This window comes from Colletotrichum gloeosporioides, assembly GCF_011800055.1.
Source record: "Colletotrichum gloeosporioides strain Lc1 chromosome Unknown consensus_91, whole genome shotgun sequence".
In the NCBI taxonomy this organism is placed as follows: Eukaryota; Fungi; Ascomycota; class Sordariomycetes; order Glomerellales; family Glomerellaceae; genus Colletotrichum; species Colletotrichum gloeosporioides.
In genome coordinates, this window is record NW_025544736.1 from 315,544 (window position 1) to 341,439 (window position 25,896).

Here is a 25,896-nt window from a genome sequence, read left to right on the forward strand (position 1 = left end):
GAGAATCGTCAGCTCCGCTTCTGTGGGCATCCGCTGGCATCCGCTGGCATCCACAGGAACGAACACCACACAACTAACTTGCCATCTTCATTGAGTAACCATATGGTCTGGTGGTGTAGTTGGTTATCACGTCAGTCTAACATGTCGAGTTTTCCTCACACGATCGAGAAGCTACGCGTCTTTCACTGAAGGTCTCCGGTTCAAGTCCGGGCTAGATCAATACAGAAATCTTTTGCCTGCCGCGACAAGTTACAAAATCATACGAAGGCTGAATCGTGCCAAACTTCGCGGCGACTTTAGCGGCAACTGATAGAGCCGTTTAGCCGTCGCTCCTGTTTTTGTGACGATGTCCGGTTTAAAGTGGGTAATTTCGGTCGGTGCCCGTCCGGATTATGCCGGAGATTGCCGGAGCTGTGGACTACGGACCGGACTCCTCCCGGACTCTCAGGGTTTCAACGTCACGCTAGCCACGAACTACAACATCAAACTAAGCAATGCGCATCTTGGCGGACAACGCGCCCCACAACGAACCGCCCGCTCCCTCATCTTTTGGGACATTCCCCTTTTGTATAGTCCCCATTGGGATAGTTCCCGTAGCCGAAGCACTTGTCGACACTAGCTTGGGGGGCACGGTAGTCGTGATCGCCGATTGTTGTTTTCAGCTTCCATCCAAAGGATACGCAAACCCAACATCAGTTCACGCCACAGGAAGATTAAGCATGCCTCTAATTGTTTGGAAAGAATCGTCTTTAATCACTCGCAAGAACTACCCCGATGTCTCGGCCGAGTTCTGAGACAAGTTTTCCTGGAGCTTAAATATGTAGGTCTGTTGCCTTCCTCCAATGTCAGTTGACATGACAACAAAAGGGTCTCGCCGTTTACACAATTGGCGGATAAGCTTTTTTACCCGCTACAACCCTTCGGGGAGTTAGGTTATGTCAGTGGCTCGTGGTCGGCCTTGAGCAGGGTGGGCAGATATAAAACGTGGCCGTGCAGCAAACGTGCGGGCGGCTCAGCTGCCGCATGGGGCCACCAGATGAGGACAGACACCTTTTGCGTGGTTAGACGTCGATTACGGGACGGTATGGGCCCCCGCCCACGCAGGGCCATGACTCGTAGGTGCGGCTGGATATCAACGATACACCTGTAGCGACCTATCAGCGACCTTCCAATATTGCTAGAGTATGTCCAAGCAATTACCTCAAAGGGCTAGACGCACCCCAATAGTCTTGTCGGCGTTTAGCATATGAGATTCATGTGGCCCGGCTGTCCAGAATAATGGCCATAGCCACCCCTGGAGACAAATTCATTGTGGTCCGTGGGAAAGTGGATGGAAACTGGGTCCATACGCAAGCCGAGACCATCGTACGCGTGCTTCTCTCTTTGTAGAGAAATCTGCGAACGTCTGGGGAACTGCAGGGATTTACAACACGGCCTTGTTAGTTGGATCATGGATGCGGGAGATGTGTTGGTGCATTGAGGTTTGCCTGCTGGGAGCTGGTGGTGTGATCGGATAGTCGAGCCGACCTAACACGAATAGACCCTGCTCAGGCGTAGCTTAACGGGTACGTACGCCATGATCTGGTTGGATGGGTATGGTAGCTAGGTTTCAAAGCTCTACCTGTCAGACAAGTCTGCCCCGACAACGGGTATCGTCACTATGGCATATGCCATGTTCGAGTTTGAGTGGGGGCTTCAGGATCAACTGTGTCGTAGTCGGCGGCCGTCAGATATCGCCAACCCCAGAATCACAGTCCCAATATTACTGAAGAAAAGCATCCTGCTTGGTCCTGGTTTTTTTTTTTTTTTTTGGTAATTTTTATACAGGGTTACGTATGACTCAGCGGACGTCAGCGGTTGTCGTGTACAAGACAAGTGTGGCGCCGGGCGGCCCAATTGAATTAGTCCGTACACTTAGCCCCTTAGAACACCCGAGGAAGTGCGAATACGACCGATATACGATGGGCTCCGCGGACGTGGTGTGGGTTATGCGTCCCCCTCTATTAATCGCCCTTTGTATTCCTCTGTGCTACCACCCGAGAACGACTTCGCATTCTTGAGGTTGTGGTTCGGTGATTGTTCTATGAAGACGGTTATCACTGCCGAGATGCCAACCACAATCCTGTGCGGTTCTGCTTACTGTCTCGAGGCTCTACGCGTCACCGCCCAGCCACTCCCTGGCAGCTTCCGAGTACGAAGCTCGCGAATATGCAGTCGAATCTCTCTCGACGATCGCATCCGAAGACTCGAACTGGTTGTAAAACCTGCAAGTCAAGGAAAATCAAGGTGAGTACACAATATCTCATGATACCGCGACAACCATCGGGGTGGCTTTCACCAGGTAGCCTGGCACCCTGGAGCTCTATCATCTAACTCCCGTAATCCATCATGCCCGTGCCCCTAATATCCAACGGCGGCTAGCAGGCTGACGGGATGAACGCCTCTGTATCATCGTCAGCAGCCAAACAGCGACTAACAAAGCAACGATAGTGTGACGAACAGAGGCCAGCGTGCAAGAACTGTATCAAGCATGGAGTCGCCTGTGGCTTCTTATCATCTTCGTCACGAGATCCAACGTTCTCGTTGGCGGAGCACCCGGGAGGGTTGAACTTTCTCGACCTTGAGCTTTTGCATCATTACTGCAACTTCACGGCCTACACTTTATCAGAAAACTCTCTGATGCGCGAGTTTTGGCGTTTAAATGTCGTCAAGCTCGGAATCGAGTGCGAATATGTTATGCGGAGTATTCTCTCCGTTTCAGCTCTACACCTCGCGCACCTCTGCCCAGACAGAAAGGATCACCTGTTGGAAAAATCCATGATGCATCACGAGATGTCGTCTAGAGGAGCAGTTGGACTAATGCAGGAAGTCCAAGAGAGCAACAAGGCACAGTTGTTCATCTTCTCTGTCTTAACCATTTACATCGGTGAGCAATCTTTCACGAGCTGTAAAGAAAGTATGTTGACACGTGATTTGATATCTAGTACTAGCCAACTCGCAATATCATAGTGACGCTCCGCTGGCTGGCACTGAACAGTCACCAGATTGGATCGTACTGTTTTGCGGGACCAGGTATCTGGTTGGAGAGCCGAACGACAACCCCCTGATCTCGCCCATTATCACGCGTACTCTAGCGCACTTCCAGACGCGCGAGAGGCCGTATCATCATACGCACCTCGGAGACCTCGAGGCAAACATCAACGCTTCCGAGCGAGACGATGGATTACTTGCTATTTACAACCATGCTATCAACGAGCTTTACAAGTCGTACGGAGCGTTTTACGAGTGCACGGAGCCACAGGACATCACAGATGTGTTCGTCTGGATTGCGATGGTTGCCGATGACTTTCTGCCGTTGCTGAGGGATTCCAGACAAAAGGCGTTGGTGATCTTCTTGTACTTCTGCATGCTGCTCAAGCAGCTACCTAGTCAGTGGTGGCTAGATGCTTGGTCGAATAATCTGTACGGAAAGACGTACGGGTCGTTGGACGACGAGCACAGGCCGTGGGTTAGGGACCCGACGATGGAATTCAGCGACATCTGTTCGTGATATCAGCCTCTCCTTGGGGAAACCTACCACGTGCGGCAAAAGCATCGTCTAGATTGCCAGCCCTACGTGATCCACGATCTGCCACTTGTGAATTGCCCTACCACAATTGGGATGTGGATACCACGATGCCGCGTGGAAAATCTCCGAACGTCGCAGCAATTGGTGCTTCTTTTGTCTGCCCACTTGGTCCGCGGGAAGCGCGGCCTCCGGGTTGACAGCCACCTCTTTCCTTGTCTAAATATTCGGTATTCGGGTCGCCTGCGCCGAGAATGCATTGAAGGTAACTTCAACGATTCGACGAGCGACAAAGGCTGAGGGGAGCATGTTGTAACGAGTAAGGTTGCCAGCCGTGTTCAAGCAAGGTCCGGAAAGTGGGAGTCGATTGCAGCAAGAGTTGCAAGGCGCTCTTCAACATGGGTCAGGGTCTTTTGTGGTTTTGCTTTGCTCGATGTTATCGATGGATCAAACGCGACCGATGACAGTTTTGTTGTTGTCGTCCTTTTGACAGGTTCCTGGGAGACTTTCTAGAGAAAGCATAACCAGCAATCCCCTGGTCTTCTCAACTCCCCTAAAGCTCTGTAGCTCGGCTGTCTGGATACCAACGGCTAGCGGTGTCGAACTTTTCCCCGTCTGTGATTCGAGGTCGTCGTTTAGAGCCACACGGTAGGCATAGGAGGTAGTCGCTGCAAGCTCAAGTGGTTTCGGTCGTTGACAAAGATTCGGACTATTTCGAACGGGAGGCGCGAGATCGCTGCGTTGTCAACATCCCCGAGGAACTGAAGACAAGACACGGCCGCAAGGGGCATTTGGCCGAATGAAGAGCCTCGCAGGCTTCAGAACATTATCTGTGGACGTGGCAAAGAATAATCAGCAACAGGTAGTATGTAGAATGCCAGAGATCTTAACCCCTGGGCTCGATCATGTTGTCAAGGGGGGCGCGGCTGGCGATACTTAACTCGAACAGGCCCTCGCCAGTACGTGTTCCAACGCTTTCAAGCCGTAGTGAAGACCAACGCATGATACTGCTGTGAGGCTTCAGGCACAGAGGGTTAGGAGAGCAAAGCTAGGAATCCCACGGAGCGACAAGCCAGACATTTGCTGCTTCTTCAACCATTCTCCGGGCTTCCGCGGCGCCCAGCACTGTCCTGATTATTCGTTTTGGCTCCGCCAATCACGTCGCTCTGTCTCAATGAGGTCCAATGAGCGTGAAGATTTTGCACAAGGCCCATGTCGTCAGTATGGGTCGTCGATGTTTGGGAGGACGAGGCTCCCGGGAGATGCCCCGACAGTCTAGCGCATGACAGCAAGGGAACAACAACAGAAACAATGTTGAAGAAGCTACTGCAGCGTTTGTATATAGCGTAATCAATAATAATATTTCTCAAATCATTGAAAGCCATCGACTTGGGCAAGCCGAAAGATTCGTACATCTCGTATTATTGTCCGAGTCCGAGCCCCTCGGACTATGACTGTGGCTTAGCTGCGGAAAAGGAGAGCACTAACCGAAATGTTGGCCATCTCTGTGGCTAGTTTGTCGCGCCATACTGAACACCCGAATTACCCGAGGATCCCACTCAGTCTTTCAAGCGCGGCGCTTACATATCCTTTTACGGAAAGGACCATGCACTACCTGAGGTTGAAAACGTCAGCCCCGAAACAAATTTCATCGTCACCTGTCATGTAAAGCAGGATGCAAATGCGTAGGGAATATTGGCCATAAGTACATTCTAAACCATGAAACATTGCAACAAAACTAGGGCTGGCCTTAGTTACCCAACAGCCGCAGCTCTAAGCCAATCTTCTTTTGCCTACATAGTAAGGGTTAACTTGATTCTCCCGGAATGATGCTGCTCAGGATCCACATTTCACGATGACTCAGGCGTAGGGAGATGCATACGGGAGTTAAAAGGTCATATCTGAAGCATAGGTTGTGCATCACCGCCTTAGTTCTTCCACTGAAACATCTTTCGCTGGATGTGTGTTCAAGTCTGATGTAGTGGAATTGCTGTGGAATATTTTGGTCCGAATAATGGAGCGCGTCATGTCAACGCGATATCTATTATGGTTAATGCATCTGCTAATTGGCCGTGATATTTAGAACTTGAAGCACTGGCAACTTAATTGAACGTATCTACTATCGAGCTTGAGTTCTGTTTCGGCGACACTCATCCGTACCCAAGAAGGTTTGCAGCTCCCGAGTCAGTTTATGACAGCGGAAAACTGAAGAAACATAAGAAATAAGAAACCTAAGTATGTGATAGAGGTGGCTATGCAAACAAGCAAAACCCGTTACATACGATGAGCATTTGGTTGAAGAAGGTTACCGTCCAAGGTTTTCAGTAATTTAGAGAACGTCTCGAGCTGAAAGTTCAAACGACTAAGTATAATATTTTGCGCGGAATTAATGATTTGTCGGCTTTCACCTCGCTTTAGTGCTAAGGTTCAACATGTTAGGTGCATTCCGAGTCAGATCAGATGTCTAGGTGCCTCAGTGCAAGTAATCCGGTGGAATTTTCTTTTGTGCCTGGTCGCAATCAAATATACAATCTCCATTAACGGAGTTATCCTGTGTTACGAGCACGTCAGGGCAACTGAACACACCACAAAGCAAGAGCTTCAGCAATGACAAAGCCACTATCCTTCATCATCCCTTGGTCTGCACTATATACTTTCGCTAGCCAGCAGCCCAACTGGTTGGACACTCCTGTATACAACGAAACTAACAGTTCTGCCACTTTTGTTCCACACAAGCTATCTTACAAGATCAGCGCAACGCATATACGTCTCTTATACTCTCAACAGACATGTTATTCTGCGCCCTTTGCCCCGCGTGATCTTCTTCACTAGGTACCATCAGCACAATCCCATGGTCACCGACAGGCCTTAAATACTTCATCTTTTGAATTTCTTCCCCGGTTGGTCGTATATATCGCTGGCCGTCAAGATCATCCATCAAAAGCTTTTCCAACATAAGAAGGGTGAGGCTGAAAAAGGAGGATCGCACGCCGGGAAACTCTTGAAGAACACTGCAGTGCAAGCCATGAACTCCACGCAAATCAGTTTAGATACACAGCCTGCGGCCCGCTCTTGCGCAACGCCATTGCCTCCCCATCCATAATGCCATACACGAAAGCATCACCTATCAGGGAGAACACGGGAGTCGCACTACTTCGAGGGCTTTTATCGCCCGTTGATGGCCGCAGAATGAACGGCACCTTGCCGCCCGAAAGTACCCAGACCTCGTCCCCTTCGACTGAATTCGATGGACCGACACCAACATATCCTCTCTCCGTGACAAAGAAGGTCTGACCAACTATCATCATGCGCACGGAGTCGCAGATGAGTTTGTTCAAGGGACTGCCTCCATGAAATTGCAAAGCAGCTGTGCGAGCGTCATTGTCATTAGCCCTCCGCAGCGGTAACTCTTGCATGAGAAGGTCTCCCATCATGGTTCGCCAAAATACATCAGCTGGAGTCTCACCACTGGGATACCTCCGGTACCCCAGCGATCGTTCCATTAGCTGCTGCCAGATCTTCGTGGATTCGATGATTTGCTCGTTCGAAACGCTCTCCGGGTCATCTCCTCTAAGTGGGCTTCCGAAGTTTTGTACCGTGTCTGCCAATATGCCCCTTAAAGAGAGCAGGCTGCCTTCATGCAATGGCGACGTGAACTGTAGATCCTCCCCACAATCAGCCGCAAACTTCTGGTACCGGTGGGAGTGGTTCCACCACCAATGGGGGGTGTTGTCACAAGGTGTTTGTGACAGGTCAATCGCGCATGAAGGGAGATATGGGATGCTGTTCGGCCGCAGGCCGACAAGTGGTCTGAGACCTTTCTCACTCTGTATCAGCCCCGTGGTAACCTTCTTGTATAGATTGACGACGGACATGTCGTAGTCGCAGATTTGCACACCGGGGATAGGTGTGTGTGAAAACACGCCCATCAGTGCAAAAGCTTTGTCCCTCGGGTCCGTTGCCTTTCGGTATCGCCATCGCTGGAGTATATTCAGCGGGCTCTCCCCGGCCTCCGCAATCTCTAGTCCTCGAACTGGCCCTGTAAAGTTGTTGACGATGTCGCGGAATGTATCCAGGATAGAGAAATGCAAGCGTGGAAAGCGCGCTGAGCACAGCCTCCTTGCCGCCTGCTTGAACGTGATCCAGGGCAGACACAGCGGGCCCCATAGGACCAAAGCGTTAGATGGGAGCACGACCTCCTGGACCGTCCATATCCGCGACCACCAAGGGTTTCCATCCAGGACCAGAGCCTTGAAGGCGTCATGGGCCCTTGCTAATCGATCAGGAGTCGAAAGGCCCGGAGGGATGAACTCCGAGTCACGCCACTGCCCCGCGCACATGCAAATGAAGTCGAATGTTCCCTCTGCATCGCTAACAGCGAGCGTATCAGGAAGTTCGCCGAGCCAGATCAGACATCTCGAGCAGTTCTTGTAGATTTGACGCATTATGGAGACCTGTCGCGTCTTATCACGCGAATCCAACTGATTAATGCATAGCTGATCGACCCAGATGGGCCGTATCGCACTGGGCTGTCGAAGGCGTCTGAGGGCGGCCTGGAGGCTCTTTGTGATTTTGACTGTTGCGTCTGCTACCCGGATTGGCTCCAAGTTCAACTGGTCTCCCCAGACGTACGACAGGGCCTCGTATGGCTCACAAGTTCCGAGCTCCACGTTGCGGATGTTGCAGCACAAGTCATCATCGTAGTTTGCTGGCAGCAGGTCGAGAATCCGAAAACCGGCTGTTGAATCCATTGAAAGCTTTGGGGTGATGCTTTGAACCACGAATGCCTCCGTTCGTTAAAATGTCTGGCGCTTGTTGAAATGATGATGGGACCAGTGGTGAAAGCATGAGACACAAGAGCCTACCAAAGTGCTGATGTGTGTGGGAGGCTTTACAGAACGGTACACTACTTCTCGGCGGAGAGAAGCTTATTATGGGAAGAGACTCTCGGTGCACTTGGCACTTGGAGCTGAATCCATGCGATGTCACATAGTTCAAGCTCAGGTGCCGTGTCTCGATGTCATTGGATCATCACCGCATGTTGTAGAAGATATAGCTGCTAGGTATTTGTTACAAGTAGAGGTCAGGATACCCAACTGCGCCACAAAACAAGGGCTTTGGTACAAAAACCCGTTGTCATTATCCCCTATTGTAGCTTCTACTGTAGATGGGCTGGGTGCTAGAGTAAGAAAAGAGGATATCATGGCAGGTTGGTTTCTGATAATACAGGTTCCTCGCTGTCTCGTACTGTCATTGAAATCGCATGATGATCCGCTCTAGGCCCCTGTTTAATCACTTTGAAATGTGTGAGGTGCCGGGCTCTATCAGAGCGAACTAGGCAATTACGGGACATACGAGGGCCTAGTAATGAGGCAATGTGGGTGCTGTGGGAATTGAGATCTAATTATTGGGTCTGATAAAGGATAAACTTCCAAAATGCTTGACGTCAAGACCTGGAATTGATCGACGGTAGTTAAGGGAACCTTGCCTTTTGCAGGAAACGGCTCGGAATCCGAGGTACCTAGTTCGGGGTTGAATGCGGGGTCCAACAACCACCGTTTCTCAACGCCTTCACGCAACCTCTACTTTCAGCCAGTTTCATTTCATCACAGAAAATCGTCAAGAAAAGATGACAGACAGGAAACTCCATGAGGCCGAATCCACTTCGCAGCTGGAGAATCTCCCCACGGAGGTGTTGCTGCAAATCCTCGCACGCGTAGATGATGTGCACTGCCTGTGGAATGTCATCACCTCCTCACCCGCCTCATACCGCGTGTTCAATCAATACAGCGCCGAGATATTCTGGCAGTCTATCTCAGAGAGTACGATCACGCCGCAGACACAGGATATCATTCGGTTTGTGATACAGCTTCGCGCCGGCGCCCATGAGGAGACCGGCTTGGACGAGATCATGCGGAAGATCAAAGACCGGGAGGCTGGGATTGTGCTCGGGAAAAGTGAGGAAACGGGCTACGAGTTCGCAAGCCGGAACGCCTCGAAAATCCCCTCCATCGGCGTCTTACGCACCGTGCTATCGACAGCATCTCAGGTTCACTGCTTGACTAGGTCATGCATTGATCATCACCTACAACAGCTGATTGATGCGAAGGCAAGGGGACGGCTGGAGTGGGCCCCGGAAGACGAAGGGGCGCGGCAGCCATCATGGGTGGAAGAGCAACGGGTTCTTCGCGCATTTTGGCGGTTGCAGCTCATATTCGAACTGAAGTTGGCGGTAACTACGTCGCGAATCCGGGACACTCATGGGGTAAGCAATCACGCGAACGACTTCGACATCCAGAGTTTCTACGACAGCAGCAACAGTAACCTCAAGGTCGCTTACCACGAAGTCATGACAGCGATTGAGTACGTTCGGCATTTCAAGACTCGCAGAAGAAATAGCTCGGGGTCTGAGACACATCGACTGCCCCAGCTGACTTGGCCTGCGAAGGATGTCCAACCTTCATCAAGGCGGGTACCAACAACTGCTGCCATGAGAAGATCGTCGCTAGTGCTACCAGCCGACGGCCTCTGGATTGTGGACAGTATGAGTCGGGGCGCTCACTCGCCGATCAAGTACGCGGGCTTTGAGCCTTACAGGGCTTTGGGGTTTGCCATCTGGGACCGGCATCGGCTCGCAGAGCTTGGTTTGGCCAGCCCTCCTGGTCATGGTCGTGTCACGGGTCTGGGGTCTTACTTCTCCTACTGGCTGAGGCTACTGGACACACGCGACTTGGCTCGAGCTGAAGAGGTGATGCGGGAGGTTGAAAACCAGGGAGGCCGACTGGGTCCGTTACAGCCTATGATCCAGGATAATGCGTCTTGAGATGTGATTTGTAGAGTCATGGTCATGGGTTTTCGACCTACATGATGGTCACAAGTAGTTGTACGTGGGCTTCATTTAGGTTAGACACTACATTACACACGATGATTAGATGCGACTTATTCATTGGACGGGCTAAAGTCCTAAATATCTCTTGCGTCTCTGCTCTATCTCTTCTTGATGATGATGACCACTTCTAGTGTTGTTCCACTCCAAAATATTGCGCCCGGCGACGAGAAAGAAACCCGAAGCACTTTTTCACTTCCTACTCACCCAGTCAATCTTGACTTTTTGGTGATTGCATCTTCGCTTTGCGAGTGCACGACTCTGTGGCGTCCCCTAGGCTTTGCCCTGAGATCCTTCATCGCACGATATCCTTCTGATCTGGACTTAGTGCATCAAACTTGCGGCCATCATAGAGGTTCCTGAATGCGAGACTGAATGTCATGAGTCACTGCCTTATCAACCTTAGCTCCTAGATCAGCCTGGTCTTTGATAGACTCGGACACCTCAACACGGCTGTCTGATGTTCCGGGGAATCCCAGCGGAGGTTCTCGGATTTGCTTCTCTGCCGAATCCGTGGTCATCTCTGTTGTCTCGCATGCGTTCTTCGTGGGCATTCGGCTGATCTCCCGCGCGTCTTGGAGAAGACCAAGTCCTAACTCTGACTCAAAGCGAAGACGACCAGTGCCGCATTGCTGCAAGTACCGAAGGACACGGCGGTACGCTCTGAAAATGGGGTTGTTCTCCCATGAACGGATCTCATTCGCTTCCAAACCCATCTGAAGCTGTGCTTTGTACCAGATGTCTGCCTCGGGGCAGCCGTCCCGGCGTTTGTTGAGTCTCTTGGGATTCGCAATGATGAATGCCATAACAGTAATCTCATCGATGGGCAGTTGTCCCCTGAAGATCTTCAAGGCCTTTTGTGTGACAGTTTTGAACTCGGGGGAGGAAGCAAGACGATTCAGGTAAACGTCCATGGTGACACCCGGGACCGTTAATATGCTGGAAACTCGAAGCTTGACGTGTCGAGGCAGCACCCCATTCTCGGCGTCGGACTTGAAAATGAACTCTGCAAGCTGCGTGGCCGTGTTGAAGTGAGGCATAGTACCCAATGGTTGTGCCTGCGATGGTTTGGACACTGCTGGGGTGATGAACTTCCTAGGGTCTTCCAGTCTCTTCTTCTTAAGCTTTGGTGTTCCATCTGCAGAAGAGCTGTTTGACGTCTTGTTACGCTCGCCACTGATTTGGCTATGTGCCCTCTTCTCACTGGTCGTGACGGTCTGCCCGGCTTGGTGCTTGATGGATTGCTGGGTTCCTCCAAATTTCGATCGAATTTGGGTGCCGGAGCCAGGTACAAACGTCTTCCGAATAGGAGCAGAACTGTACCCCTTCACCTTCTTGTCAGGCAGGGATGTCTCTGTGGTCTTGCCTCCGACACTGGCCTTTGCCCAAAAGGGCAAGGGCTTCGCAACAGAAGGTCCGCCTTTTGACATCGCTCCTACCTTCGACGGGGCGGCTGACGTGTCCTACAAAGAATGATTAGAAGCCGTAGCATGATATCTGAGGGGAGATACAAATACCTTCGGTTTGGAAGCCGAGTGAGTATGGCCCTGTGAATGGGCACTGCCAGGTTTGACGCTGGCTGAGGAGGAAAGTGCTATAGTTGATATGTGCGAACCTAACCAAATATTATGGTGAAGCGGTGCTATATGCGAGATATGTGAAACTAGTTTATCATTTCTGTTGAGGCGCGCTCCTTTGTGTTTCAGAGTGAGAGTGGAAGGAAAGACGGCGAAGGGAAAGATTGAACGGATAGACTTTTATTTATGGTTATACCTGGAGTTGGAATGTTGGAAGGTGTGATGTTCTGACATCCCAAGGCAAGTGCTGCCCTGCGTATTGAAATGCGATGGGGAGTCAGATAGAGCCCTGGTTTTCGATGTTCAAAGGATTTGACTATGATTCTGGAACAGAAGGTTTTTATCGTTGGATTTCCCGAGTTCAAAAGTGCGAGATTCCACTGGCTAGGTACTTACCGAATGAGATATATTTACATCTCTGGGCTCTATCCAGGAAATGGAAGGCAGACTGTAGGGTCAGCAACCACTGGGGAAGGTACGACCAATATGCAAAAGCCATATGGAATAGTGAGTCATATCCTTGGAATAGATAAGAATATTTTTTATTTCTTCATCAATGAGATCTGAAGTCTGCCATCGAATCACGGTGCTGTAGGTTCCTCTGGTTACTTTCTTTGAAATTCTAGCGGTCTCTTGTTGTTGGGAGTGACTTAAGCATTCTCCTCTCAATTAGACATTATGTGGCATGTTGTTTAAATAGGTTTCGTTGGATACAAAGACCGAAATCAAGATAACACCTCACCTCATCAATGACTCTGTCAAAGTCGATGAAGAATTCGACAACGAGCCAGCTGCCCATTTCGCAAACTCAGCCATCCAGAGCCAGCAAAAGATGATCGGTACCAACGCAATCAACACCCACCAGAGCTCAATCGTCAACCGTCGTCTAAGCCAGCGCTGACATCGCGCGCCAAGTTTCCTGCGATGAGAGCAAACCGACGTGCCGTACACAAGACAACCCAAGCCCGGTCTCGACTCGCACTCCATGTGTTCTCGCCGCCGTTGCATCAAGAGTCTGGTCATCGTTAATCAATATGTTGAAAGGTTTTGAGTGAGAGGGACTGCATACGGTACGCTACCCCTGCAAAACCGTAGATCACTGCCAAGATCACATCGCTTATCGTTGGGACACTCGAGATGTAACATCCGGCGTTCCATCAGCCATTCCACCTTTAACCGGACACCAGTGTCCACGAGGTAGTAAAAGTAGCTGCTGGTATGCTTGAGGGAGAGCGCATCGGGATAAATGAGCTGCTTCGATATGAGAAGATGGATTTCCGGAGGCAAGTCGGTGAATCCGGCATGAGTGCTATCCGCCGCCTTGCATTCTGAGTGCCGGCCTCGGGCGTCTGCGGGGCCCGGGGTGGGTCGTCGGAGAGACACGGAAGGCTCCATTGTCGGAGATGAAACGGGGCAACGCCGCGTTGTAATCGAAACAATACGGGCTAAAGACCGCTGCGCCGGTGATAGGGAAGATTTCTTTGTGAGGTGAGGTGAAAAAAGAACAAAGGCTGTCGAACGTTGTTGCGCACAGCGAGTCAACCAAATATGTAGCCAGAAATCCTGCTGCCTTCGAATGGTGTTTTGGGGACACCTGTAGCGTGGCACCGCTCCTAGCGCGTCAGACACGAAGTTTCAGTCCGTCCGTCACCGGGGAGGGGCAGCGGTTTTGCGTTGTCAGCGTCAGGCACACTCCTAGTGTGGCTGGTTTCAGGAGCCGCTTTGCCGAATTCGGAATTCAACGTGGCGCGGTCATCAGGCAACATTCCGAGCTGGAAGGATGTTCCGCGTTCGCCTAACTGTGCGCTGGGGCCTACTTAAGAACTGTAAAAAAGGAGATGGTTTTGGCCACTTGGCATTTCAATTCCACGGCATGCTGAATGCATCTGAGTCACCAACTGTGGCGATAAGTGCCGACCGCTTATGTCTGGTAGGGCGCGAGCACAACATGCAGCAGTCGACAGGATAGCTACTCACGAAACTCGGTATAACAAGACTTGTTGTGTCGTTGGACCTGACTGGAGTGGATTTGGCCTTTAGATACGCCCCGCACGCTTTTTAGTTTTGACATGCTTGACTCTCTCGGAGCTGTATGCATCATACCGTAAAACCCATACGCGCAAGCTCTGCTCAAGGGTTTCCACCCTCGAGCGCAGTTTCTCAGTCCCAAGATGCTTCATCGCCCCGCTCTCCAGAAGATATCCCTCCCAGGACTCCTTGGCTTCAAATCCGTCTTCGTGTGTCATCATGCTCTGCCACGCTTGGAGAAACATTTGCACCTTTATGACCAGTCTTTCACCACCGTCGGTGAGATCTTGGATCGTCTCCCTATCATCTGCATTTTGAAGATGGGTGAAATACTGTACAATCTTCGACAATTTATCGTCAAGCTTCTCCAGCAACATGGCCAGGCTTTTTATCATTGCCATGTCCTTGACGCCGATTGATTGACCATACTGCCGGCAACTCACGATCGTGTCTTTGAACCAAGTTCCTATGGAGATCAAGTCAAAGACGCAGTAAAGGAATAGTAAAGGCGTTTTCCTGGGGTCCCATCTGGAAAGATCGTATTTTGGCGGAATTCGGTACTTCCCCGCGTCGCTTTGAGTAGCAACGAATCGTACAACTCGCTGTCCACTAGCACTGTTCATTTGAAAACAGTCTCGATCCTCTGCCTTGCCAGCTGACTTCGTGTCGGTTTTCGTAAAAGCCTCGTCAGTTGATATATCCTCCACATTGGGTTGTGCGCGGATGACTGTTGTAATTTCCCTTGGCTTGTTGATGTAGGGTTCGGCATGCACAATTGGTTAATCCATGATTAACGTCTCTTGTGTAGTTGCCTTTGACTTTTTGGGGGTTGAAGTGTGCTTTTTTGAGGCGGAAGATGACTTCTTCGAGGACGATGTCTTTGAAGACGACGTTCTCAAGGACGATGTTGACGACCAAGGCCAAATACCTGCCCAGTTTCCTTTTTGCTTTCTCGACGTTGCTGATGTTGTGGCAGGAGCCGGGGGATTTCGTTGTTTATTAAGAGTCAATTTCGATTGATTTGACGAAATACGATCGGGCGACTTCTTGGGTTTGTCTCTTCTTTGCCTTGATTTGGTCTTCTGTTCGCGTGAACGCGGTGTCGGCTGATGCATCTCTTCTGGACCAAAACGAAGGCATTTACGTCGTGCTTCCGGTCGCGGTTTCTTTTCTCCATAAACGTCAAAATGCGCCATATCGTACTCAGTCCTGTGTATTATGCCAACCTCGTCCACGAGGAAACGGGCTTGGTGAAGCGGATCTTGTGGTTCTGTTCCTCCTCTCTTGCCGAGCATGAGAAGCCTTATGCCACCAGTTAAACCGCTTTCCTTAAGGTCAGGTGGAACTCCAGACAGTGTATGTGTCTGGCGGGTAATTGTTATTGTAGACGGTTTATGTGTCTGGTTGGCAGTTTTCGCGCAGATCATTGCGGTGCTCCATGCCGCGGATGCAACGGATCCAGTATTATCTGTTGGATCAACCTCATCTTGAGACTGAATACCACCCTCTGAAGTATCATCATTTGAAGAATCATCCTCTGAAGAATCATCCTCTGAATCGTCCTTTGAATCATCTTCCGGATCACCCTCTGAAGAACTATTTTCTGAAGCGTTGGATGAACTTTGAAGCCAGTTATGACTCATGATTTCCGTTATTGTCGGTCGATCTTTGGGCAACGGGGATAGAAGTGATTGCAGAAAGCTTGCCAGCGATTGCGTAACCCCACAAGCACTAAGATCCCATAATGGAAATTGCAATTCAGCTGTAACATAGTTACTTTTGGAGCAAACCAAAGTCGGTCATGAAAAGCGTATTGGTCACCATCGTGAACACAACAGCCCCCAGTGACCAGATGTCAACGGCGTAAGGATGGGTACGATCGGCAATGAATCCAAGCATTTCTGGCGCAATAAATCCCAAGGTGCCCCTTCGCATGGTGCCAAGAGTAGATTGATCAGGACGCAAGCGTCCACTGATGCCAAAGTCGGAAATTTGGACGAGCCAGTTGGGACCTCGAGACACCACCAGAATGTTCTGCAAGTCTTCTGGTCAGCGATTCATCGTTACCAATCACCACCACTAGTCACGTACTCCTGGCTTCAAATCCCTATGTGTAAACCCATTCATATGCATATGATGAAGACCTTCCGCGAGTTGGCGGGTAATTATCCTCGCCTCATCTTCTGGCATGGGGCTCGAGAGGTAGTTTTGCAGGTCACCATGCGGCACATACTCCATAGCGATGAAGATAGCCTCCGAACTCTCGAACCATCCATAGGACTGGACGAATGATGGCGTGTACTGTCGATGAACATCAGCACTGCTCGGACTGATCTTAGCACTCCGCTATCGGCACGAATACTGCCTACCCGCTCCTGTGAGAACTTCATGACAGCTTCGAGTTCCCGATAGTAGTCCACTTTCTCCGTCATAGTTGAGTCAATCGGTATTTCCTTGACTGCTCTGACAGTAGGGCTTGTTGTCTAGCGGGTCGATCGCAAGTTTCCAGCCACACTGTGCCATAGGCATCTTGACCTAACCGTCTCTTTGGCGTCCATCTTTCCTGTATTTGTATTTTCCATTCGCGTCCGGATGTCCCACGCTTGTAAAATGTATGTTGGGTATAGGCCGGGGAGAACGTTGTTTCGAGCTTCGATTCCTGCACCAGGTCCGACGACGGCGACATGCTGAATCATGCGGGGTAGTCAAGGGTTTTTGCTTGACAATGTCATATCGTGATCACCTCTTCTGCGGCGAATGTACCAGTTAGCCGCCAATGACAATCATACATGGGCACACGTACTCACAACTCTCAAATAGCAATTCGGTTCGGAAATTTATCGAATGTGGGTGTGAAGTGCTCGTTTGATCGTCAATCCGGGTCGTCAGCTTTGCGCGCGGGGTCTTGGCCGTAGTCCTCAGCCTGATCGTAAGGCCTGCCTGCATGGGACCTTGTATCTGTGTTCGCCAACACCTGCATTACAGCGGGACCCAAACCCGCCAGCCCCAGTCAAACTAGATACAAAAAGGCAGCCTGTTTGTTGTGCATTGAACTTACCTCGTCCTTGCCGCTATTCTTCCGCGTTCAGTTGTGTACCGATCCAGTCTTGATGCTGCCCAACGATGTCAGTTGAGTTGGTTTTAGCTGCCGTTTCCAGCTGCAGACCTATGTCTCACATATGGTTACGAACTTCCATTTCCTCAGGTGCATAAGCGTTGCTCATATAATATAGATACGGAAAAAGGTTGATCGAAGCCTATCGCGATATCAGAGGTGCCACTGAGGCTGTTCAATCGAAACTGCTCGTTGTGGAAGCTATCTGGAGCAAAACTGCAGTTCAAGTCGAGTTTGTGAAGAGAATCGCCCAATCACTAGAAGAGGATACTTGTCGAATTCATCTCGACGTCTTAGAGGTTCTCAAAAGCAAGTTACTCTTGGCTATTTCAATGCTCGACTCCGTCGTTAGAACCGGACCCAACTCGTCAGTCAAGAGGTGGAAGTATACACGAATTCGAGAGGCCATCGACAACTCAATTACGCAGCTTCAACAATGGCAAAGTATCTTTGACCCAACGTGGTATCTGATACTTCGGATGGGAAACAAGTTGATCGACGATGAGTTGTCCAAGCACGGCGACACAGAAAGCGAAACAATGTTCTTGCAAGCAGGCAAACCTAGCAATACGCTAGCATCTGCACAGAGTATCCGAAGCATGGTGAAGGGAGAAGGGAGCAAAGAGATGCATGTCACACTTCCAGAAGATGGTCTGGATTGGGCCAACACCTGGACCATCAAATATTCTAGCACGGTTTTGATTCGCAGAAAGGCTTCCGAGAAGCTGTATGCAGTAGACACCATTACTTGCGACAGTAGTTACGACCTACTTCGTTTGAGAACAGACACTGAGACCCTCGCCAAGAAGCTCAAACGAGAGGACATAGAGCTCTTTGGTCTTCTGCCCTGCAAAGGCGTCGTCAAGCGTAGAAACCCGGAGACGAAAAAGCTTGCGTCGATGAGCTTGGCCTCCCAGATACCTGGCACCGATTTGCGCAGACCTCCTATCAGCTTACGAAGCCTTTTGCTGCAGGAGCGCAGTCTTAGCTTGACTCGAGCTGTCGAGATTGCGAAACAGCTGGCTAGAGCGGTTAGCTTCATCCACACCCTGGACTTCGTTCACAAGAATATCCGCCCCGAAACTACCTTGATATTTCCCGACCACGGCTCCGACAAGTCTTGCGAGATATTCTCGGCATACCTCCTTGGCTGCGACTCTTTCCGCAATGTGAACTTCCACACGCTGAAGGTTGGCGACGATGCGTGGGACAGGAACCTATACAGGCACCCGACTCGCCAGGGCATCCAGGCCCAGGAAGCGTACATCATGCAACATGATGTCTACAGCCTCGGGGTTTGTCTTCTTGAGCTTGGATTATGGGACAGTTTTGTGGAATACAACTCCGATGCGGGCGAGGCCAGCAGTAAAAGAGTGCCAGGGATGGGACTAGGGTTGAGCCTGGTCGATTTCAAGTCCCAGTCAGGCAATATTGAGCAAACTAAGAAGATCAAGAATCAGCTGGTGAGCCTGACGAAGGCTCGGGTGCCGGCTCGAATGGGGGACAAATATGCTTCCGTGGTAATTACTTGTCTCAATTGTCTGGATGAAGACAGCCATGATTTTGACGGATATGATATGCATTTTGATGAAACTTTGGGACATCAGTCTGTGACTATCGAGGTGGAGTAAGAACTTTCTCTCTCATGGATCTTTGGTCCTTTTGGTCACTTTAGAATTCGATACCAACGTTGATTGAGGAGTGAATTACGGCAGATTGTCATGTCACATGAATTCCCTGAACCTTGTGTTTTGGCACATAACATGTGGTGCATTTCTTATCACTCCTATCGAAATGCTCTCTTGGTGTCTCTTTAAGGTTATCCGTCACATCGCTGGCGACGAGCGTAGACTCTCCACGCCTTTTCGTCAGAAGACTGATCTCTAGAAAGTCACTCAAGAGTTCACTTCCTTGGCACATAACCTGATAGTCCAAGTCGGGTCTACGACACAAGATTACACCCTCCTCCTCATCCTACTAGCAATATTGCGTTGCCTTCACACCCCAGAATCGTTCTGGACGTTGGTGGAGTCCTTGCAGGAAGGATATTCTGCTTTTTGAGAGTTGCCCGTGTTTCCAGGCCACAAGTTCTTGCAGTCATATGACCAACTGTTCCAGCTGGCACAAAGTTTGTGAGCTTCATTAAGAGCATCAGAATTTCCCGGAGGCCATATCCCGTTAGCTGCTTTCTGCCGCTCCATAATCTGCAAGGAGAGGCCACCAGAGGCGTGTCCTGCGATGTGGCAGTGCATCAGCCATACGCCTGGGTTGTCAGCCTTGAATGCAATAACCGCATGCCCGGTTTTGGTGACCAACACTACGTCACGGCGGGGAAAGTTGACGTCGGGTCGATTCTGATTGAAATTGTTCATGTCGAAAGAACTGTTGTCGCTCTGTTGTACGATGGCGAAGTCATGGCCGTGAAGATGGATCTGTTGATGAGTGAGTCTTAATGATTCTATTCAAAACGGTGCATCTAGGTTTATACTTACTGGATGGGGCCCAAGTTTTGGCTTGTCAATGACCAGGAAAATCTGAGAATCATCATTAGCGACATGGTTATTCAGAGAGGTTGCAGACAACGAGTTACTGTTGACTCTGTGACTCGAGAAATGCGCGCTTACCCAGTCGTTGTCAGTGTAGTTCTCGGGCACGACAAACCAGCCAGCCGGCCACTCGTCGCCTACATTGTCCAAATTCAAAAAGGTGGGGTTGCCGTACGTCGTTTGGAACGGGCTTACATCCGTGGTGCCGTTCCGTTGGAAAGCAACGAACGCCGTGGCGTATTGTCCTTCGCCTTTCGTTGGAACAATGTTGAATACCTCCGGTGAGTTGTCCCAGTTTGCTGGTTTCTGGACTGACCACTGAAGGATGGGTTTCAATTGATCATTGATGGACTTATCTGAATCAGTATCACTGATGTTCCATCCAGTGGTGGTAGGATCAGTGGTGCTGGTCTTGTCGTACCGGAGAACACCAGTCTTCATATAAGTGTTCTGATCCACGTGATAGTAGGACTCCAAAACATCCGAGTTTTGGGGGGCATAAGTGCGGATCCAGAAGTTGCCGTCCTTGGGGATAGGATTGGCAGAGGGATTCGAAACGTTCACAATCGGCGTTGCCTCAACGATGATGTTGTACCTCTGGCCAATGGCGACGAGGATCGAGGTCGTGTTGAAATTGTGAACAGGGACGAAGTCGGCCTCTATCACTGTCAAATTGTGGTTGTCAATTGTAAAGATGAAAGAGTTTCCGAAGGAGGTGTTGATTAGACGTAGGAGATAACGCTTCGCCCCAGTCATCGGATTGGGAGCAGCATCGTCAAATGAAAGCTCAAAACGAGGTGGGATCGTGTCCGTGTTCATTGTTTGACCACCCGTAAATCGAGTAATGTCACCCGTTCCATTCAGAAGAACGTCCATGGTATCTGCACGTCCACCTCGACTTGGGGCTATGTTTTGGAACGCGCTGTTGTTCGCTGCAGTTCAAGTGTCAGCCCTTGTCCTCTTGCGGTGGTGTTAACTAGAGGTAGCAAGAGTAATCGTCGACTGAAGGCTGAGAGGAGAAACTTCTATTAACGTACCCCAGTCAGTGATGGTGATCGGTTCGATGGCGACATCATATGGATAGGAACTTGGCCCATGGATGGTCTGGCAAATGTGAGTCGACCATGTCTAAGAAAACGAAGTTCGTCATAAGAATGAGGTAGATAACTTACTATAGGGGCTTGCAATCCATCGGCATACTGCACGGAGTAGTGGCTGTGATACCAAGAGCTACCGTACTGCATCGCCGTCCAGTTATAAATAAATTCGGACCCGGGGGCAATTGGACACTGCGTGAGGCCGTTGACGCCGTCCATATGCATCGTCTGCCACTGTCGGAGACCGTGCCAGTGGATACTGGTACCGTTATACTGGAGATGGTTGCGCACATGGATTATTACGGTGTCTCCCCAGCAGGCCTCAATCAGCGGACCAGGGAAGGTGCCATTGAAGAGCTTTCCTTGGCGGAAGTCCAGTCCGTTAGCGTTGATGGGCCCGTCAGTAACGTTAAGATAGTAAACGCGTGTGACACCTTTAGGTGTTTGTTTGATGTCTTCGTAGTCGGTCAAAAGGTTGAATTCTTCGCCTGTTGTTGGGTTGCGCAGCCAGCAGCTTTGGTCTTCAGGCGTACCGCAATGCTCGAAGCCAGGCATAGTTGTAGAATAGTCGCACCAGAAGTCATCGATATTGCTGCCAGGAGGCCTAAAGATGGGACCTCCGGATTTGACAGCCTCTATGCCGGGGCGAGACGCGCCAAACTTGGCTCCTATGGGGTATTGGAGTCCTTGGCCGAGGAAAGGCGATCCAAAGAGCGAGTTGGCAACATCAGTGACAATGATCCAGACATGGCGAAGGGACAACATGTTGGACTATTTTCATGCAGCTCAAAAAACTGCCAAGTGAGAGGGAGTAGAGCCTATTCCTCAGCCTGTGCATCATGAAAACGCTCATATAAAAGGGGAATCAAGCAATTTTAAACCGTATCTAATTGATCTACTTTAGACTACTTCAACAAAATCAGAATCATGAATTCTCACGTATGGAAAATTTGTCCTGGAGACGACAAATTGAGGCTTGCAAAGGGCGAACTCAAAATCGAAATGGCTTGTGCTGGAACTTGGTGGCGCTTCTCATCACATTCGAAACCGTCTTTCGAGGGGTCGCTGCCAAGGAATTCTCATTCGCATCAAAATTCCATTGCGAGAGCAAATGGCGACGAAACGCAGATCAAGACCTCAGACCCTACCGAGCCCTGATTGAGGTACATTATTGACTTCGCTCATACGATGCAGTCAGATGGGGTCTGAAACCTTTTGTGATGGCCGTATAAAATCTCTAGCATCGCGAACAGTGGCCATGGGCATCCTCTTGATTCAGGATGAAAATCACAGAGAGTGGAAATTCGGGCCTCATGGCAACTCCCACCGGTCCAGCAAAAGGGACGGGCCGGCACGTGGGCGCCAAGCAATTAAGGGCGGCGTTCCGTGCCGCAATAAGACAACATCAGAAGAGGGTTTGAGCCGGTATTTCCACTGGCCTGAATGCGGCCAGCCAACCGCCATGATCTACGGGTGCAGGTGAGGGGTTGAACGGTCGACTCTCAGCCAAGCGCGCATTTGAGCAGCTGAAATCTTTCAGCTGCCCGCGCTTGTTTCAACCTGAGTCAATAGTGTTCGTTCTGGAGCGTGGAAGGCAGAGGCGGGGATGGGGGATTGCCGTGTCAAGCGTTGAAAACTGGCACGCAAGCGTCTCATATTGACCTCCAGCCAATCAGGCAGGCCATTCCATGTTCTTCTCCATGCCACCACTTCCTGTCAAAACGTCCAACCAGTTGTTTCGGCCGATAGACATCGTTCGATGTGTCTCAGTGTCTCCTTCTCCCGCGATTATGCCAGCGGGCTACCCATACCGGGCAAGGTTGACAAGAGACTTTCTGTATATGCTATGCTTCGGCGACATCGAGCCGTCCTTGACGAATCTCGTAGAAGAACCCCTCCTGACTCCTGCTGTCTTTACGGGGAATCAAATTTCCGCAGCATACCCACATTGATCTTCATCAACGAAGGGTATCGTTAGTCAGCGGCCATGGCATTCCCGCTGACATTTGATACGATCAGTTGCATGGGGCCTGAAGTAGGTGCTGCCAAATGGATTCGCGATCAAATTAGAATAGTTGGCTACGCTTGGAGTGGATGATAGAGGAGCACCTAACAACCCTGGAACTGGTGATGTGATGGAAAGCCGTTACATTCTGAGGGAAGGATACAAGACCGGGGGCACGGATGAGATCAAAATATTATTCTCACCTTATGTACTCTGTACGGATACCAATTTTGCCAGTCCCCAGTCTACAGACCAGCCTCCGTGTTGCATGCTTAGGCGCTGTATCCGTAGGTACAGATATTCAAATCAGGATACAACATCACTGCAAGGCGTTCTTCAGAATGCTACTCTGTACTCCGCAAAGTCCTTGGACCTTGATACGAGGCTTGCATTGATGAGGCGAGACCGAAATGTGGGTTCGGAAGAGGTTTCGTCAACCCGGAAATGCAACCGTTTTCGGTTTAGCCAATAAAGTGGGTTGAATCAAGGGCCGCGACTTGGCGGAAAATCCATTTTCGTAATGGCCCACAGTCCCGTCAGTTCTTCTGATAAGAGGTTCGTCGGCTATCAATGACTTAGCGGAAACGGGGCAGAACCGAGCAGCAAAATGGAGAGAACAAGGTATATGGCCAGATTACAGCCTGTGCCAGCTGTCAAGCTTCTTCAGTGGGCAAACGCAGTATTCCATGATCAAGTCGAGATATCGAAGACATAAGGTGGAAACATGAGAACTCGGCGTCAGGAAGCAAGGCAGCGGAACTTTTTGTTGGTAACCACATTACTTTGTTAAACTATAGTACATTATCTTCGTGGTTTACATATCTCTCATCAAACTCGCAGTCTCTTCCAGACCCCTGGGTATTGCCTGGGTATATCCTCTGTGAGCCTCTAATGATTTCGCACACAAATGCACCGAGGACGATGTTGATCCGGATCAACACTCGGGTACAGAACGGAGCTCCAGAGCTCGCGCATAGTCTGTTCTTCGTGGCATGCCCGTAGACGCATCTTTACGCGGGCGCCTCTGTCTTTCTTGACGAGGGCCAACATAGACGTTGGATTGCTCTTCCCTGTTCAACCGATCTACCGGACCTCAACCTTGTACTCGCTCTTAACCTGAATGCCCCCATTATACCTCGCTTGATCGTCGAAGCTGCGATCGTCGCTACGGTTGTCAGCGAACGCGCTGGTCTGGTTTCCCCCCTTCGGCTTCACGATGTGCTCCTGGCTACCAACCGATCCGTCGTCGGGAATTCTCTCGTGGTCTTCCCTCAAGCGCGATCGCTTGTGGTTCGAGCCGGTACCGCCGAAGGTGACGAGGCCGGTGGGGGTATGGCTGTTCGCGGTCGATCCCTTGTGACGGCTGGGGAAGAGAGGCTTGATCGAAGGCGCGTTGGTGCAGATGATACCGATAACCTGAGAGACTAGATGTTAGAAGAGCGCTCCCTAGTAAGTGCAATGTGGGGAGTTCTCACGGTTTCACGGATCGACCAGTTCAGACCCAGATCAAGTCTCTCGGGCGTCTGCAGGCAGATGATGCAGCGGAGAAGGGTGCAGATGACAATGAAGAAACCGGCGCAGAACATCAGACCGAAAGACAATTTCCTGGTATGCTATGTTAGCACACGCCCCAAAGGATTGGCAATAATCAGCAAAACCTACCTCTTCAACGTGGTTTGCAACCTCCACAGCAGGGGGATCGGGATGTACATGATCAAAATATCGGTGCTTTGGAACACGAAGTTAGCCAATGAACTACGGATATCAGAGATGCAGCACTCAATCTTACAAGACATTTGTCGTGACCAGCGCGTAGTACTTGGACCTATTCTGGGTACAATCATCTTCGGGCCGGTGTTAGTATTGTCATATTTGATTGACCAAAAGGCTGGTTAGGACGCTATCACCTACCTCCGGCGTAGGGGTACACCTGCCAAAGCCTGTGAATTGGGCGGCAGTGACCGGTGATGACTGCAAGAGTTGCCAAGTATGCGGCAACGGTGATAACAGAAACCACCTTGACCAGGCGTTCCTCGGGCAGAGACTTGCTGCACATGGTGTTAGCGACTGCGATATTCTGTAGCCTCTTCCAAATTGGAACTTGCTTACGTGACCCTGAAGAAGAAAAACAGCATGATGCCCTTCAAACTCCAGATCAAGCTGACGTAAATGTACCACGCCGCGAACAGCCACTTAGCGCCGGTCTCGTGACTCTTGTACTCTTCGGGAGTCAATGTGAGGGCAACTGCATCTGTCATGCCAGTAATGCTCCCCTTTTCAACTAAAGTCACAGTGTTAGGAGCAGTTGCGAGGTGGTCACGAGGGAAGCGCAATTACCAATGATCTGGCACATCATGACCTCAAACTAAGGGGATGTCAGCCAAAGTCCCGCTTCGCGCGCTCGCTGTGTCGCGTGACATACTGTAAAAAATAGAATGGCTGAAATCGCCAAATAATCGTCGCCTTGCCATTTCCAGCCAACCATCTTGCACCGACTGAAGACGCGGAGAAACAGGACGAGTATGCCGATGGCATATTCCACCCACATCTCAATGACGGTGGGCCATAGAGACTCTGGTACCAAACCCATGTTGGCTGCTGTGCGTGCGGTCGCGACCGTCTTCCTGCTCACGACAATCAAAGAAGAAGATGAGTAAACAAGGTCTAAAAATGTCCGGCCCAAGACTAACGCAAGGCGGAGGGGAAATGTCCGACTGATGAAGGAGGTTTATCAACAAGCAGGAGGAATCTCCAAACAATCCAAATCGGGACGATGCAAGGTCTTTGAATTGCAGTTGCAAAACTCGGACGCTCTTCCGGGTTGGCCTTCAGATTCTATTCGGCAGTTGCGATCGACCAAGCACCCGGTTCCTGAATCGCGGCAGCCTACGGCAGGGCCAATCCAATACGAAATGAATGTGGGCTGAGGTGGTAATTTGAAGTCCTACGGAGACAGTTCCGGGGGTTCCTGAGGGAAGATGGAGCTCAATGTCAGGGTCCACAGCGAATGTATCGGCCGTTGGCGAGTATTACCCCTTTCCTGTTTTCCCTTTCTCTTTCGTCTGGGGAACACTCGA

The 25,896-nt window shown here is 50.4% G+C and overlaps 7 protein-coding genes and 2 pseudogenes across 9 annotated transcripts; 3 read left to right on the top strand and 6 right to left on the bottom strand.

Moving 5' to 3' along the window:
- The first annotated feature begins 2,107 nt into the window (after positions 1-2,107).
- On the top strand, positions 2,108-3,550 carry GCG54_00008249 (annotated as a pseudogene). Its single transcript has 3 exons — positions 2,108-2,286; positions 2,491-2,926; positions 2,985-3,550. Coding segments are annotated over exons 1-3 (1,181 nt in total).
- A 3,056-nt stretch (positions 3,551-6,606) lies between these two features.
- Positions 6,607-8,316, bottom strand: GCG54_00008250 (Heterokaryon incompatibility protein 6; the record flags this gene model as incomplete). The annotated part of the gene is made up of 1 exon (XM_045408219.1): positions 6,607-8,316. The coding sequence occupies one exon, from the start codon at positions 8,314-8,316 to the stop codon at positions 6,607-6,609; it is 1,710 nt and encodes a 569-aa protein (XP_045257953.1).
- An 878-nt stretch (positions 8,317-9,194) lies between these two features.
- Positions 9,195-10,388, top strand: GCG54_00008251 (uncharacterized protein; the record flags this gene model as incomplete). Its single annotated transcript, XM_045408220.1, has 1 exon — positions 9,195-10,388. One exon carries the CDS (start codon positions 9,195-9,197, stop codon positions 10,386-10,388), a length of 1,194 nt encoding a protein of 397 aa, XP_045257954.1.
- A 410-nt stretch (positions 10,389-10,798) lies between these two features.
- On the bottom strand, positions 10,799-11,881 carry GCG54_00008252 (uncharacterized protein; the record flags this gene model as incomplete). Its single annotated transcript, XM_045408221.1, has 1 exon — positions 10,799-11,881. One exon carries the CDS (start codon positions 11,879-11,881, stop codon positions 10,799-10,801), a length of 1,083 nt encoding a protein of 360 aa, XP_045257955.1.
- Positions 11,882-12,766: 885 nt separating this feature from the next.
- GCG54_00008253 (uncharacterized protein) lies at positions 12,767-13,423 on the bottom strand (the record flags this gene model as incomplete). Its single annotated transcript, XM_045408222.1, has 2 exons — positions 12,767-13,043; positions 13,098-13,423. 2 exons carry the CDS (start codon positions 13,421-13,423, stop codon positions 12,767-12,769), a joined length of 603 nt encoding a protein of 200 aa, XP_045257956.1.
- A 641-nt stretch (positions 13,424-14,064) lies between these two features.
- On the bottom strand, positions 14,065-16,742 carry GCG54_00008254 (annotated as a pseudogene). The gene is made up of 5 exons: positions 16,426-16,742; positions 16,148-16,357; positions 15,888-16,090; positions 14,852-15,832; positions 14,065-14,797 (listed from the first exon to the last, which is right to left on the bottom strand). Coding segments are annotated over exons 1-5 (2,444 nt in total).
- A 761-nt stretch (positions 16,743-17,503) lies between these two features.
- GCG54_00008255 (uncharacterized protein) lies at positions 17,504-18,802 on the top strand (the record flags this gene model as incomplete). The annotated part of the gene is made up of 1 exon (XM_045408223.1): positions 17,504-18,802. One exon carries the CDS (start codon positions 17,504-17,506, stop codon positions 18,800-18,802), a length of 1,299 nt encoding a protein of 432 aa, XP_045257957.1.
- A 366-nt stretch (positions 18,803-19,168) lies between these two features.
- On the bottom strand, positions 19,169-21,579 carry GCG54_00008256 (Laccase; the record flags this gene model as incomplete). The annotated part of the gene is made up of 5 exons (XM_045408224.1): positions 19,169-19,603; positions 19,664-19,705; positions 19,796-20,649; positions 20,755-20,821; positions 20,890-21,579. 5 exons carry the CDS (start codon positions 21,577-21,579, stop codon positions 19,169-19,171), a joined length of 2,088 nt encoding a protein of 695 aa, XP_045257958.1.
- Positions 21,580-23,902: 2,323 nt separating this feature from the next.
- GCG54_00008257 (uncharacterized protein) lies at positions 23,903-25,409 on the bottom strand (the record flags this gene model as incomplete). The annotated part of the gene is made up of 8 exons (XM_045408225.1): positions 23,903-24,235; positions 24,295-24,424; positions 24,482-24,547; positions 24,609-24,663; positions 24,731-24,867; positions 24,929-25,100; positions 25,157-25,184; positions 25,242-25,409. The coding sequence occupies 8 exons, from the start codon at positions 25,407-25,409 to the stop codon at positions 23,903-23,905; spliced, it is 1,089 nt and encodes a 362-aa protein (XP_045257959.1).
- Positions 25,410-25,896: the final 487 nt, after the last annotated feature.